Below are 14,048 nucleotides of genomic sequence, written 5' to 3' on the forward strand. Positions count from 1 at the left end.
ATACTCAGTACAGTCAACTTCGCTATAAGTATGTTGACAGTATGATGAAAAGTTTTGAATATCTTAGATAATTAGATATGATTATGATCTTTACATTATTGTATCTATTTATCCAAAATAGTCCCTGAGTATTTAAAATTCATGATATTGAATGTGTATATTTCTACATTTAAAGTGTCTAATTTTGTCATTTTGTAGAATACCGTGTGATATTGTTTATGCAGATCAGCTACAGGATACAACATATAATGGACATCCTTCACCAAACAGTGCTAAAGTTGACCTTATTCACTACAAGAAACTTGCTGATGGTAAAAATACTCATGGTGAAAATGCTGATGGTGAAAATGCTGATGGTAAAAATGCTCATCCTTCACCAAACAGTGCTAAAGTTGACCTTATTCACTACAAGAAACTTGCTGATGGTAAAAATGCTGATGGTAAAAATGCTGATGGTGAAAATGCTGATGGTAAAAATGCTGATGGTAAAAATGCTGGTGAAAATGCTGATGGTAAAAATGCTGATGGTAAAAATGCTGATGGTACAAATGTTGATGGTGAAAATGCTGATGGTACAAATGTTGATGGTGAAAATGCTGATGGTAAAAATGCAAGCAACAAGTCCAACAATGCTTCCAAAAGAAATTACCAGAGACTTCACCAGAAATGGAGACACCGAAGGCGTCTTACTACTGGTCCCTTTACTGCCCAGTTTTTTGCAGAAAAAATGCAGGGCAAATCATCAGCAGAGACGATCTTTATAACAGACTCAAAACAAGGTATAAATGATAACAAACCTATGTGCACAGTTGTAGAACTTGATGATTCATCCAAAGACAGTGCTTGGTGTAGTCAGAGTTTATCGTCATTTGAAGGAACATCTGGCCAGGATGTGATCAACTCTCAGGATATAGACCAGAAGCTAAGTGATCCTCATAATAAAGTAGACAGTACATGGGTAGATATAGAAGAATCAAATGACTTAAATATCGCAGATAAATCCCCAATCGACTGTACAAAATTTGATGATCGGGTAAAAGATGATTGGCAATTTACGCCTGAAATAAAAGATTTTCCTTACTTTCAACTTCACGATGACGAATTTATCTTACTACCTTTGACTCGGATGTTAGCAGAAAGTGAAGAAAATATTAATGAAAAGAAAACGATTGTTAATAATAATATTCAAAACAATAAAGATTTAGTTACTTCTGAAGAAATAGGCTGTACAGATAACGAGGAGAAAGAAATGAGTAAGTGGTTAAACACTTATATAATACAATCAAATTCTGAACAGATTGCCTCCTCACCTCTTGTCAAATATAGTTCTGATAATGAAATGCATTTTAAACAAAGCTTAAAAGTAAACAAGAACCACTATGAAAATACAGTAGTAGGGAATACATCATCGTGTCAAGTTAAAGAATCTAATGATGACAAGAATGTAGATGTTGAAATGAATGGCTCTAAATGGTATGTGGATACTAGTAAACCTTTATCGCAAAACAAAGACAGAGAAAACATTGATGAGACAGAACATCCTGTTCAAGAGGTGGTATGTGCTCTGTGCAAATCTGTTGGTATTAAAAACAGAAAAAGGAGATACTCCGGAATGATGGAAATAACTTCAATTAGTTCAAACACAATAGAAAAAGCAGAAAATGACAAAGCAATGAAAACTGTCAACATAGCCAAAGATGATTCAAGCAAAACAAATGACAATTTTGTTTCTAATTTTTGGACAGCAGATCAAATTAAACAGTTAAATAAATCATTTGAAAACAGTTTTCAGGCTTTTGATGACACACTTGGAAATATGTCAGGCGAAGTTGTAAATGACCAAAAGAAAAGATTGGTGAATTCTGTGAGTAGACCTGTGAATGTTATGACCAAACATACCAGTCATCAGAAAATAGATGTTAATGTCAGACCATACAAACCAGTGAAAACAACATTGTCCCCTCAAGCAGCATTCAACTTTTGGAAGTATATTGAAGCAAACTGCTCCTGTCCTTCCGAAATTCCTGATAGCTTATCTCAAAGAAAACAACATCATTCTTCTAGCCTGCATACATTTATTGATAAAGAGACAAACGTAAAATGTTATGCTGAAAATGTTGAATTGTTGACTGGAGGTTATCACAATGAACAAAATAAAAAACTTTACCAAGACGGACCAGACTCTCTTGTGAATTTGGCTATAAATGCAAGTAGGTTAGCATATATTCCAGAACATTTAAATACCATGGAAAGACAGAGAAAGGAACAGAAAACATATACACGTAAAGATGGACAGAAGCAGGAACTTCGATGTGAAGTGGCATCGACTAGAAAAGACAATATCAAGGTTTCATACCTTTAGAAATACATGTAATACTCTAATTGTAAGCAAGGCGATAGGTATGTTCTTAATATATAAAAGCATTTCGCCTTTAAATGTCTAGCTAAATTGTGATTTTGATTATAAATTAAAAGTAATCTAGTGAAAAAGTAGTAGCAATATTATTATTTTTATTGTTAACTTATTTTCATTTGTTGTTTTGAGTGCACTATTGTTTAAGATTTTCTTTATTATGGAAATGTTATGAAAATTGTTCATTGCCATGAATTACGATCGTTTTTATTACAAATTTCATCTTTGTTAAAATAAATTGTTTAATTGAAATAAAAATTCAAATACAACTTTCTGTTTTATTAGCTCATCTGACACAAACCAAAGCATGTTTTCCGTGGTACATCTGTTCACATTTTCGTTTACATGATATCTCTTCAAACACGAATTAACCAGTGTTGACGAAACTTGTCAAATATGCTGAAATAAAGCTTTATAAATTCATTTTTAAGTCGAAGCTTATTTACCAAAGAAATGAAACGTCAAAACCTTTAACCTTCCCAAGAAAACAATGTCCAAGGCTAGGTAGATACCCAGAGTCAAAATTACCCAAGCCATCAATGTTACTTGAAACTAAGGATCGCAATGATTATTGAATATTAATGTGACTTTTCAAAGTTGGTCCATTTATAAAGTTCGTGATCAAAATAAACTACACACATAAATGTATGTGAAAGTTATAGCCTTTAATTTGCGCTTTTCATAATTATGTAAAGGGGTCACTAAGCTCAGAAGAGTCTATAATAATTAGATTTTAAAAAGTGTTTTATTTAATTTGTTTCCACATTTTGCTTTGTGATCATTAGTAAAATGAAGGTGAATTAAAGACAAAATACGTTTAACTACTTTTATGACAAATTATAGCAAATTTAATGCTCCTGCTGCAGTTAAAATAAATACAGGTTTGCCTTTTCTTCAGAGGAAAAAAAGAGTCCATTTCTGAGTTAATTTAATAGAGCATTTGAGCAAGTATTATATGTGTCTTATCAGGTTTTTCTTTATTTTCACAGGCCAGTAAACTGCACAATGTTTCGTTTGAAAACGCAATAAAAATTTTCTTTTATGACGCCACCGAGCACTCTATGTATTATCATTGACAACAAACTGGAAGTGAACCCAAAATACTTTGTCACTGTCCGGTTATGTGCACAATTACCAAACTTTTTACTGATTTCCAAAAATATATCATTCCGATCATATTCAATCTGTTGTGAATAGTAATTGACGGTTACTACATACCGTTAGTGAAAGAGAAAAAAATGAGGTAATGGTTTTAAAAAATGTAAAGAAAATAAAACAAAAAGTAAATTATAATAAAGTATGAATGTTTGATTTATTTAAAAACCAACGGAAAAATAATAAAGTCTTTTATTTAAAGAGGCTGCAAATCCTAACTACACCTAAAATGTACATATATATTTACAACCATACAGTTATTAATGACATGAAATGTTATTCGCAAACATATGCACATTTTGATAGTGAAAATTGCTGATACAATTAAGTGTTTGAAGTTTCTCTATAAGAATGAAATGATCTAGGCTGAATGCATTTGAAAGGTCAAGAAACAGATTTCAAGAATTCTACTATTGAAAGTAAAGTAGTTTCACAGGAAGGAACCACTTGCCTCTCACCGCTGTGGGTTCGAATCCCGACATGGACTTTGCATGGGTTCTTTCATGTGAGGAGGCTATCCAGCTAGCTTAAGGAACGTCGATGGTTCTACTCAGGATCCCATTCGTGCCTGAAATAATGCACGGAATGGCACCTGATGTCTTCCTCCACCAGTAAAGCTGGAACGTCGCCATATGGACCTATAGAGTGCCGGTGTGACGTAAAACCCAATTCAACAAACAAAAAGTGTCGCAGGAGTGATCTTTCCTAAAGCCAGACTGGTGGTTATAGATTAAGTTGTTTGATTCTAAAAACTCTGTGAGGTTGTCGGAGACATGGCGTTCAATGATTTCCTTTAGTATTGCAAGGATCGAGATGGATCTGTAGTTGCTTCTGACACTTTTAGAAGCTTTTTTTTTTTAAAATAGCTACTACCTTTGGAATTTTAAATTGGTTTAGAAATATATCATTGGAAATGTTCGACTTACATGGAGATACGAGTACATATCATATTTTCTCTAGTAGAAAAATAAAACACAAACAAGTTTTAGATAACAGCTTTTATCCATAGTTTTAGACAAATCTATACGAAACAAAAATTCAAGTTTAGCTTTCTTGAGAAAAATGGAACAAAAAAATAATTATTATTTAAATATATACAAAAACAAGTACAAACAAGAGCTGTCAGTAAGAAAAACATGCTTCACTATTTTTAATACCCGATAGTAAACAAAATATATGGCATAGTTATGACCAAAAAATGTTAAGTTCACAAAGGGTAATATTTTGCCAAGAGATTTGGGCCTTGGTCAGTGACTTCCGGTTAGGATCCCGGATACTTGTCTTAAGTTTCAAGTGAACACCTCCAGTTGTTTTGAAGGTGGATGTTGCTTGTTTAAAAGAGGTATTTTGATTTTCTGGCCATATCTCGTCTTTTAGTTTATAAGAGTAGATGTAACATTATGGGCATACTTATTTGTGCATTTATCACACAACAAGGGAAAACAGTGGTCGTTATGAAAGAGATAGCGTTTAGATTTCTTAACCATTAAACTATGCATAATTTTTATGCCCACTCAAAAGTCCTTAGGGGTGTCACTGATTCCAATGTGTTTTAATGAGCATATAAGAGCTAAATTGTGAGAAACGGGTAAATTCATCACATGATCTTTTAACTGTTAAACAGATAAGTGTTATAATATTCAAGTTTCTTTTTTGTCCATTTCCATCACGTTATTTTCCGCTGCAACTTTTCTTACTAATTTTTCCCCTTTTTCATCTGTCTCGAAATAGTCATTTTCAACTTTGGGGTAACAGCAAGAACATTTTACTTCCTTGTCAAATGTTGGAGATATTGGTATATATGAACAACATTTTACTCGTTCAATAAATTTTGTTACATACGGGTATTTGTAAATATCCACGGAATGGTTTGGGTTCTCGGAATTGTCTTTTAATATCGCACGCCATGAAAGAAGTCCTCTTTCCTTGTCTGTGCCTAGCAATTTATTTTTATAAATATGGTTAAAAGTGTTTAAAGACAATAACAAAGATTAAAATAAAGCTTGTATCTTAACATGTACCAGTCTTTATTAAATTATGGTTAAAAATAAAATATTTGTATTGCTTCAATTATATTGTAGATTTGTGTGATCGCGCTGTTTTACATCATTTACTCTTCGATCATTCTTAAAAAAACCCAAATTGAACGTATTACAATGTAATAGTTTCTTTATTCAACGATAAAGGGTTAATTTCTTACAATTATTCTAAATAATGAATAGGATCAATGACATAGATTTTTACAAAGCGGCAAATTCGTTGTACATATTACCTGGTATTGTATTGTCTAATATGCAGCCAATAAATCCTCCGAGGAACATTGAAGTCCCGAACAAAAGCTGTACAATCTGGTCTAAATCAGAATATCCTGTGAAAAAAAACCCAAATATTTAAATCTTTATATCAAAGTTCCTTCCCTTTTTAACCTAGCAGACATTATCAAAAGAAATTAATCATTCAACGCATTCACTTATCATGGCATCACAAGTGATACCGCTGGCATCGAATGCATAAGTAAAATGAAATGTTCGCTTTACATACAGTAACTGAATAAAATAAAAAGGTTCTTGTGCATACTTTAGCAAAATTAAGATATTTTTCATTAAAAAAAGGTGCGACTTGCAAAATAAATGATCAAATCCGAGAAACAATAAGTTTATTAGTACTGTAGTATGCTATCACCGCCAATTAAAATGAATTTAAACTGCCCTCCACCGATTCCATCCAAAACTATTTATTAAATGTGGCAGTAGTATACTGGTAAATGATACGTTGTTCGGTATATTGCCCATAAGAGTTTAAAATACAGAAAGATGTCTTTTTTATAAGAATACAGGAAAACGACTTCAAAGTTTCTCTTTATTGACTTATATTTGAGATATTTTTTTTATAATAAGATTACCCGTTTTAAACTTAGCCGCCATTTCTGTGTCTTTAAAAACTTCTGGCATCATTAAAGCTACAATAAGCGATGTCCCCAATACTGTCAAATTTCTTGTGGAGTCTAACTCGATAAATTGTAATGTTGATAAGCCTGAGCCCATTATCATACCACACAATACTGTCAATACTCCCCCAACAACGGGATCCGGTATAATTGTAAGTACAGCCCCAAATTTCCCAACCACACCACTGACCAGAAGTATGATGCCCGCCGTTAAAAACACTGCTCGGCTTGCAACCTTGTAATAGAAGTTCAAAACGCGAGAAAAAGCGTTTAGAAAATTACATGCATGATTGAAAATAAAAGAATCATATATATAAATAATATTCACAACACACAATCATGATAACTGCTTCTTTTTGTTTGTTTGTTTTTGTGGGTTTTTTTTTCTTTTAATAAAACAATGAATTATTTCAGTTTACTTAAAACATGGTATACTCGAATAATCTTATCTGCAAATTTAAGAAATGAAGACATTTTAGAAACAAAAAGTATCTTTAAAAAGATACGCGGCCGAAGTCAAACGTGTTAACTTGCATAGGATAAGCTACTACTAACCATGCTCACCGCAAACAGAACATTTTATTCGTCCTCAATAGTTTGATTTCAGTTCATTTTTACCCGCAAAGTTTTTCCCCATTAATTGTCATCTTAGATTTAAACAATATTACTTACATTATTTGATTTTAATCAAAATGGAATTTGATTTGAATAGGAATTTATAATAAAACAAAGATTTAGTAGACTGTACACTAATTCCACGGAGAATTTTGCAACTGTAAATTAGTCGAACGTTCGTTTCAATCGTCTTCAAGAAGATCTCGAGAATATAATGACTAGAACAGCTTAGAAGAGAAACCCAGTCGAATGCAAAAGTATCGAAAAGGCGATCTGTGATATTTAATTTCATATATTTATTGAAAAGCTGTTAGAAACATCTAAAAAATATCATTATTGTGTTTTTATATTTATTCTGACATATCTTTTTCCAACACTTCTTGCCATCGCGCAATCGAACAGACCTCTACCTACAACGGAAGCTCTTCTAAAGTATCAATTGAACAGGCTATTAGTGTTAAAATGACAATGAAAATTCTGCCTATATTCATTTCTTTACTGTTAATTTTAGCGGAAGTCAAGGTCAAATCAGACGGCCTTTGGCCGAAAAATAAGATGAAAGCAATAGCGTGCTCACCCTCGTGATTCCAATTGCACCTATGTTTTGACTGTAAGAAGTAGTACCATGTCCAGCACCAACCATACCAGATATAATACTGGCAAAACCCTCCATAGCTATTCCGCGGTTAACGGCATGCGGGGGAGGGGGAGGAACTCCCGACATCCGGGCTGCTGCATGATAATCGCAAACTGATTCGAGAACCGAAACCAAAGTCACGATCAGAAACCCGACAAAACCAACAGAACTTACAGTCGGTATACCAAACTGGACTGTAAATAGAATATACCGGTATTTGTACAACTGCTTCTCATAAAAAACTAGTCCATAAACGTGATCAATTTGAATCATTGTGAACCGCCCGATGCATTCTCTATTTGCCATCAGGATACAAAATTAACGTTGAACAGACAAAAGAACGCCAGAAATTATTGGAAAAGCATTTAGTCTTTGAACGTAGCTATGTCGAGAGAAATGGTGTCTTTACATGCTTGTGCTTTTCTACTTACATTTTTTGAATTAATTTGGAGGATCTTTTAAGTTTAAATGTTTTTACATATTATAAATTACAGGGATATGGCCAATATAACCAGGGTGCATTAAACACAGCATCAAGTTTGGCGTCTGTCCGAACCACGTAATTAACGTCCGTAATATTGTCTGCAAACACATCCGAGACAGTCAGTGTATAGCAGAAGAACCATCCAACTCCTATACTTAGTAATACCTGAAATACGGAACATGTGATTAAATATTTGACGTAATATTTCCCACTTATATCTGTCATTTGTACTAATGCTATTCATATACTTTACATGCAATTATTTTATTCCTCACTTCTTTAATTACTTTACTCTTAAAAAATTAGTAAATATGTAAACACTTGCCTCTAGCATTGTGTTCATGAAATTCTAAAATAGGAGATCCCTCGAGAATAATCAAAGTTTAAAATTCAAAATTGCAAACTCTGTTTGTCCGAGTCTGAGTGAAGTCAAGGGCAACATTGTTTAAAGGAATGCATGCTAAGCATGAAACATTTGTTATTAAGTGATAACAGCTAGACATAATTATCGTATAATAATTTGCTATAAGTATGTGCGCTATTGAGATTTACCGAAAATAACTGAAATATTGGGAATTTCACTATATGACAATGGCGATCCATTGACCATCCTGGAATTGGTGGATTAAAGTTGGCAAGGTATCCACTGAACAATAGTGTCAAACCCATGGACCTGCAAAGAGTAGGGTAATTCAGAAAAAAGGTTCAAGATGTTTTATTATTGTTAAATTAATAATCATATGACATTTAACATTTTATTTAGAGTAACACAAACTTAAGAATAGATATCAGGGGCAAGCCTTTATTTCCTTGGACAAGACACACATTGCTAAGTTCTGGTTGGCTCAAGGAATGAATTAGAGTGTGCGTTTACACGCTTATAGTTTCTTACACAATAGAAATAAACGGAATTTTGTATAAACTAAACATTGTAGATCTATATTATAATTTAAGTCAGTAATTTAAGTAACATGGTTATGAAATTAAAACTGATACGATATTCACTTACAAAAATGCCACGCCCCAGTGTTTGCTGTTCAGTTGTATCAGAACACCAATAAGCATTGGACCAATGAGGGTGATTGTTGGAGCTATTGTGAGTGGACCCACAAATTTCAGTAAAATGCCAATTATACCCGTACACCCCAGTATAACTTGAGTGATAGAAGCGACGATAAGATTACCTTGGATCTGTAAAAGGATATTGATATTAACACGGCCATAATATGCCTACATCTAAATGACACAAAAAAATGAATAAAGCAAATTCAAAACATGTTCTTGCGTTTTTCATTATTGTACCTGTTAATTAATTTATACATCACATGTGTCCAAAACAATACTTCAATGAGTTAAAAAAATCTTCGGATGGAACCGGTGATGGGCAGTTAAAAGCAGGTTTACCCTTTTATTTTCCTGGCAACGAACGCATAAAACACTACATTATAAGACATATCGTTTGTTGTTGGGGTTTTTTTTTTGGAAAGAATTTTATGGCAATTTCACGAAGATATAAAAATGTGATGAACATACAATTATATAGCTGACTGTTGATATTTTTTATGAAATAATGGAGCAAAATTAGAGGATATAGAAAAGGACCATTTTAATTTTAAAAGGCATTATATATACTCCTAAATAATTGAAATGGTTTGATAATCATATATATGACATTTATTGTATCGTTATTATCACTTATGTTTGATAAAATCAAATATATCAAAATAGAATCAGATACAAAATGTACAATATCAATGCAATTGACATTATTTGGTGGTGGATTAAATTTATGAAAATAGAATGAATGAACTGTCTGAACAAGTGATAATTTTATCTTCTTGAGCGATTTAAAGGGTTGTGTTTTAAAGTCCTGTAAGAGATTCCGGCGATACTGAAATGCCTTTGTCTTCCGTGTAATTCAGGACTGACATGCTAGCACAATCTGATCAGACCTCGATTCCTTTGATTTTAAAATCTAGAATTCTAACATCGGAATAGTAAAACTAACAATAAATAGTTCCAAATATTTGTTATTAGCTATTTATGACGTTTACTTCTCTCATCCGGAGTTGCCAAACTTCATCTTTGTCTCCAGCGATTGTGCTGTTCTGCAGATGGCTGTCTTCTACAAGACAAACAGGACATGTTTGTATATCAAAAAGAATAATTCATTTTGAACGTTAAGAAAATAGAATAAATCCATGGCTTTCTTTAACGATTAACATGGTTATTTTTGTTTTTAGTTTTCGCCTTTTCACCTTTATGACCAATTATAAAAAATATAGGAACAAGTGTATACCTGAGTTGGGACATTTCCATTTGTCAGAAGACATCATAGCAACGATTGGCAAAATGTATAAATTTGAACCTCCTTGCACAATACCTAGTCTAAAATAAATGAACAATATCAGCATCAAATAGGACGTTAACATGATATTTAAATAATTAAACATAGTTGAGGACAATGTAATACATGTATAAATTGTACGGCTGAAATCTTAATGCACGATATTTGCTTACAAAAAAATTCGTGTGTCACAGGCCTAAGCCTAACCTTATTTCCAAAATGTTTTCTCAAATGACGTAAACATAAGTTGTTCCAGGCTGCGGACTTTAAAACGATTAATATTAATGTTGAAGAATCTACATCATAAGCGCGCATTGATTATAATTATTAATCACAGCATGCTACTATATTTCCTTAATTTACTTGATTTATAATGTTGGATAATTGGATATATCGTTAAATATATAAGGAAATCTTAATGACTAAATTTCAACTTTTCATTTAATCAGCAGAAATAATTGCAAATTGACTTTTTTTATCAAATATGTTTGATACGATCAGAATTCGTCGATACGCCGGTTTAACGGCACATTCTTTTTGTCACATTTTGATAGTGGGCCCACCTAAGTCCTTACAAGATTTTCTGGATAACGAACCTGTAGTTATATTTTCCTCCGCAAGTGACTGACTACTTATAAACCAAACATAAATGCAAATTGCAATAAAACGTTCATTGCGAACCAGACTTTCTCTGGAATTAAGAAATATTTTGAGTTTTCCCAGAATATTCGAAGTAACAAACAAGCTTTTACAGTTACATTTTCGAAAATAAGCGCAAATAGGTTGACAATTCTATTGCGACCCGTAAAGCACTGTGAAACTTTAACTGTAAAAGTTTTTTTGTACCTGGGATTATATTGGATAACGCGACATTTGCCGAGTTCCGGATAACATCTTTTAAAAAGAACCCAAATAATACCTGATACCAAATAAAGTCTGAAGAATTGTTGCTATACCGCACATGAATAGAGTTATACTCATCAGCTGGGCTGTGACGTCATAGTTCCCTTCGGCACAAATATATCCTGGTATAAGGTAGGGCATAGATAAAGTCCCTCCAATGCACATTATAGCTTGCTGAAGTTTTTACAAAAATAACACTAAAACCATTTGACACTTAGTGGTTTGATGCACAATGTAATATAACTAATAGATGTATACCATCAAAATTGTGAAATAAACTATACAAATGGTTAAATAGTTAAAGTTAAAGCAAATTATAATATCGCATATCAAAGTGAATTGGTCCATAATGTAAGGTCTGTAAAACCATAAAATAATAATAGTACGAGTATATACCAAAACAAACCACGGATAAAATACACATGGATGTTGTTGGTGTGAGATATATAGATACATGATCTGATGTTACATATCTTTGGCAAAGAAATATTTTAGAACATTGTATAATTATTTTTTTCATATCGGGATTTCTTTGCATTTCATAAATATATGTCTGATTTATCAAATTAATCATCATCAACAACAACAACAAAATCTCTGTTAACTAACAAAAGATAACTCCTTGCATCGATTCAAACTGCAAAAAAAACCCACCGTAGCCGAAAAGGAAAAACCAAATGGAGGGAAGGTACTCTTCCACACCCAAAAAAAAACATATTTTTTTTTCCCCAACTTCAAATCAAAATTCCGGCCCGTGCTTTGGGTTGTTTTTCAAATCCATTTTTATTATAAAAAATCGCAATTTTTTTAAAATTCCCTTTCATAAGTTATTGATTTCATTTTTTTTGGTTTGTTTAAATCTTTTTTATCTCTTTTCTTTCGTTTATTTTTAAAAACTTTTTAAGAGCGTGAGAAATGAAAGCAACATCACGTTTACCTTTTTTCCCCATCGAGGCCCCTTTTAAATATTTAAATTTTTTAGATTTTTTTTTTATATCACCAGACCGCTTTTTTTTAATGTGGCCAACAAATGTTAATGTTTATTTGCTGGTTGTTTTTACCCAGGTTACCACATGTGCATAATCATATTTCTGACCCAAAAGTCTCGAAGATGTTCTTATTGGCATTGCTTGAAATGCCCTTTGTTGACGTTAGTTCTTTCTTTTTTATATTTTGGACACTAGATATATTCGTACTGTAGCCTATCGGGGGCATAATACAGTGTGCTAAAACTTGACTAACCATATTCTAAAGATTTGATGTGTAACATATATTAACCTGATGCGTTTAGATTTTAGTCAAACTGCCATGTATATACATGTGGGTATACCAAACCACATCTTAGAAATTTCCATTTTGATATCAGCTGTATTTAAGCTGTATGATAGAATCATTATTTACAATTCACATATGCTAAATAGGCGTAAGTACTACTTGCTTGACTGCATATGTCCCAAGTCAAGCTGAAATGAAGTAAGAATCGCATCTATTGTGTAAATTTACATCTGCTGCTTGATGAAAATGGAAAACAGATGATAGGTAAAATCTAATTAATTAGTTCAAGTGGTAGTAGACAGGTTGGATGGCAAAAAGGGAGGGGTATTCCAGGTTGGATGGCAAAAAGGGAGGGGTATTCTATCTAATGATAATGAGATGATAATGATAAAAATAGTAATAATAACAACACTTGAATAGAATAAAATGATTCAAGACATTTCATTGTCTGCTTTTATGGTCTTTCGGAAGACATGGATTTTAATGTTTTGTGCACGTTGATTATGACTAGATTTGTTATAGCATTATATTTTCTACTATATAATTAATCCTAGATGTTTTCTTGACATCTTGATGCTTGCAAAGCAATAATATTTTTCTGCCTACAAAATGATTGCTTTGCAAGAAGTACTAATGCTTATTTAGCATAATGTAATTATGATCCGTGATGTGAATTGCAAATGATGATTAAAAGTTATGTTGAATAATCCAGTTATACGAATTCAGCCTCATAACTCAAAATGTTCAATATACATAGTCACGAAACAAAGGTCATATTTCAGACTCGATGAAGGTATAAAAAGTAGTTGTACTCCTTTTAACTTACAAATTTTAATAGTACCATTTAATAGCGCTTCCCTATACCCTGGTGATATTTTTAATTTAGAAAAAAAACATTTTGATCAGATGATATTTCAAATCTATCATAAAGTACTTCAAATGAATAAAACGAATTCTTAAAAGTTTACTACATCATTTTTGGATCTTCTTACAGTCCATGACAATACTATTTACATGGAAATCTATGATTAAAGACATGACTTTAATTTTGGTATATTTAATTATCGACAGAGAGGTACATGTACCACATGCAACAACTCACTGTGTATCTCAGTTTATAGATGCGCAATGGCTTGTAGTTATGATTTTGTTTCAAAGTTCAATAGCGATTCGAAAACTCTTTTGCTTCTACTGATAAGTGAGTTCTATGGAAATTGTGATCTACAAACTCCGTAAGATCTTAGGTCATGGTCATTGCTCTGTTGCATTTTT

At 32.4% G+C, this 14,048-nt stretch overlaps 2 protein-coding genes across 2 annotated transcripts in view; one reads left to right on the plus strand and one right to left on the minus strand.

The window, feature by feature from the left end:
* LOC132743152 (uncharacterized) overlaps positions 1-2,682 on the plus strand; it is a 28,023-nt gene extending 25,341 nt beyond the window's left edge. The window contains exon 15 of the mRNA XM_060731678.1: positions 199-2,682. Within this exon, the coding sequence (XP_060587661.1) occupies positions 199-2,362 (2,164 nt within the window). The 3' untranslated portion in view covers positions 2,363-2,682. The remainder of the gene's footprint in view (positions 1-198) is intronic.
* Positions 2,683-4,587: 1,905 nt separating this feature from the next.
* On the minus strand, positions 4,588-11,672 carry LOC132743148 (solute carrier family 23 member 2-like). Its single transcript, XM_060731672.1, has 10 exons — positions 11,518-11,672; positions 10,551-10,639; positions 10,306-10,376; positions 9,261-9,442; positions 8,804-8,924; positions 8,260-8,416; positions 7,708-7,961; positions 6,471-6,750; positions 5,841-5,936; positions 4,588-5,504 (listed from the first exon to the last, which is right to left on the minus strand). The coding sequence occupies exons 1-10, from the start codon at positions 11,664-11,666 to the stop codon at positions 5,209-5,211; spliced, it is 1,695 nt and encodes a 564-aa protein (XP_060587655.1). The 5' UTR covers positions 11,667-11,672; the 3' UTR covers positions 4,588-5,208.
* Positions 11,673-14,048: the final 2,376 nt, after the last annotated feature.

Source organism: Ruditapes philippinarum, unplaced genomic scaffold (genome assembly GCF_026571515.1).
Source record: "Ruditapes philippinarum isolate M1 unplaced genomic scaffold, ASM2657151v2 ctg4933_1_1_1_1, whole genome shotgun sequence".
Taxonomy (NCBI): Eukaryota; Metazoa; Mollusca; class Bivalvia; order Venerida; family Veneridae; genus Ruditapes; species Ruditapes philippinarum.

What these genes read in the sequence shown, in the direction of transcription:
- LOC132743148 (XM_060731672.1), bottom strand. Translation starts at nt 11,666, where the DNA reads ATGTGCATTGGAGGGACTTTATCTATGCCCTACCTTATACCAGGATAT. An exon ending in CACTGGGGCGTGGCATTTTT is followed by an intron (nt 8,925 to 9,260) that starts GTAAGTGAATAT and finishes TACTCTTTGCAG; the next exon opens with GTCCATGGGTTTGACACTAT. An exon ending in GGCGGCTAAGTTTAAAACGG is followed by an intron (nt 5,937 to 6,470) that starts GTAATCTTATTA and finishes TTTTTTTCACAG; the next exon opens with GATATTCTGATTTAGACCAG.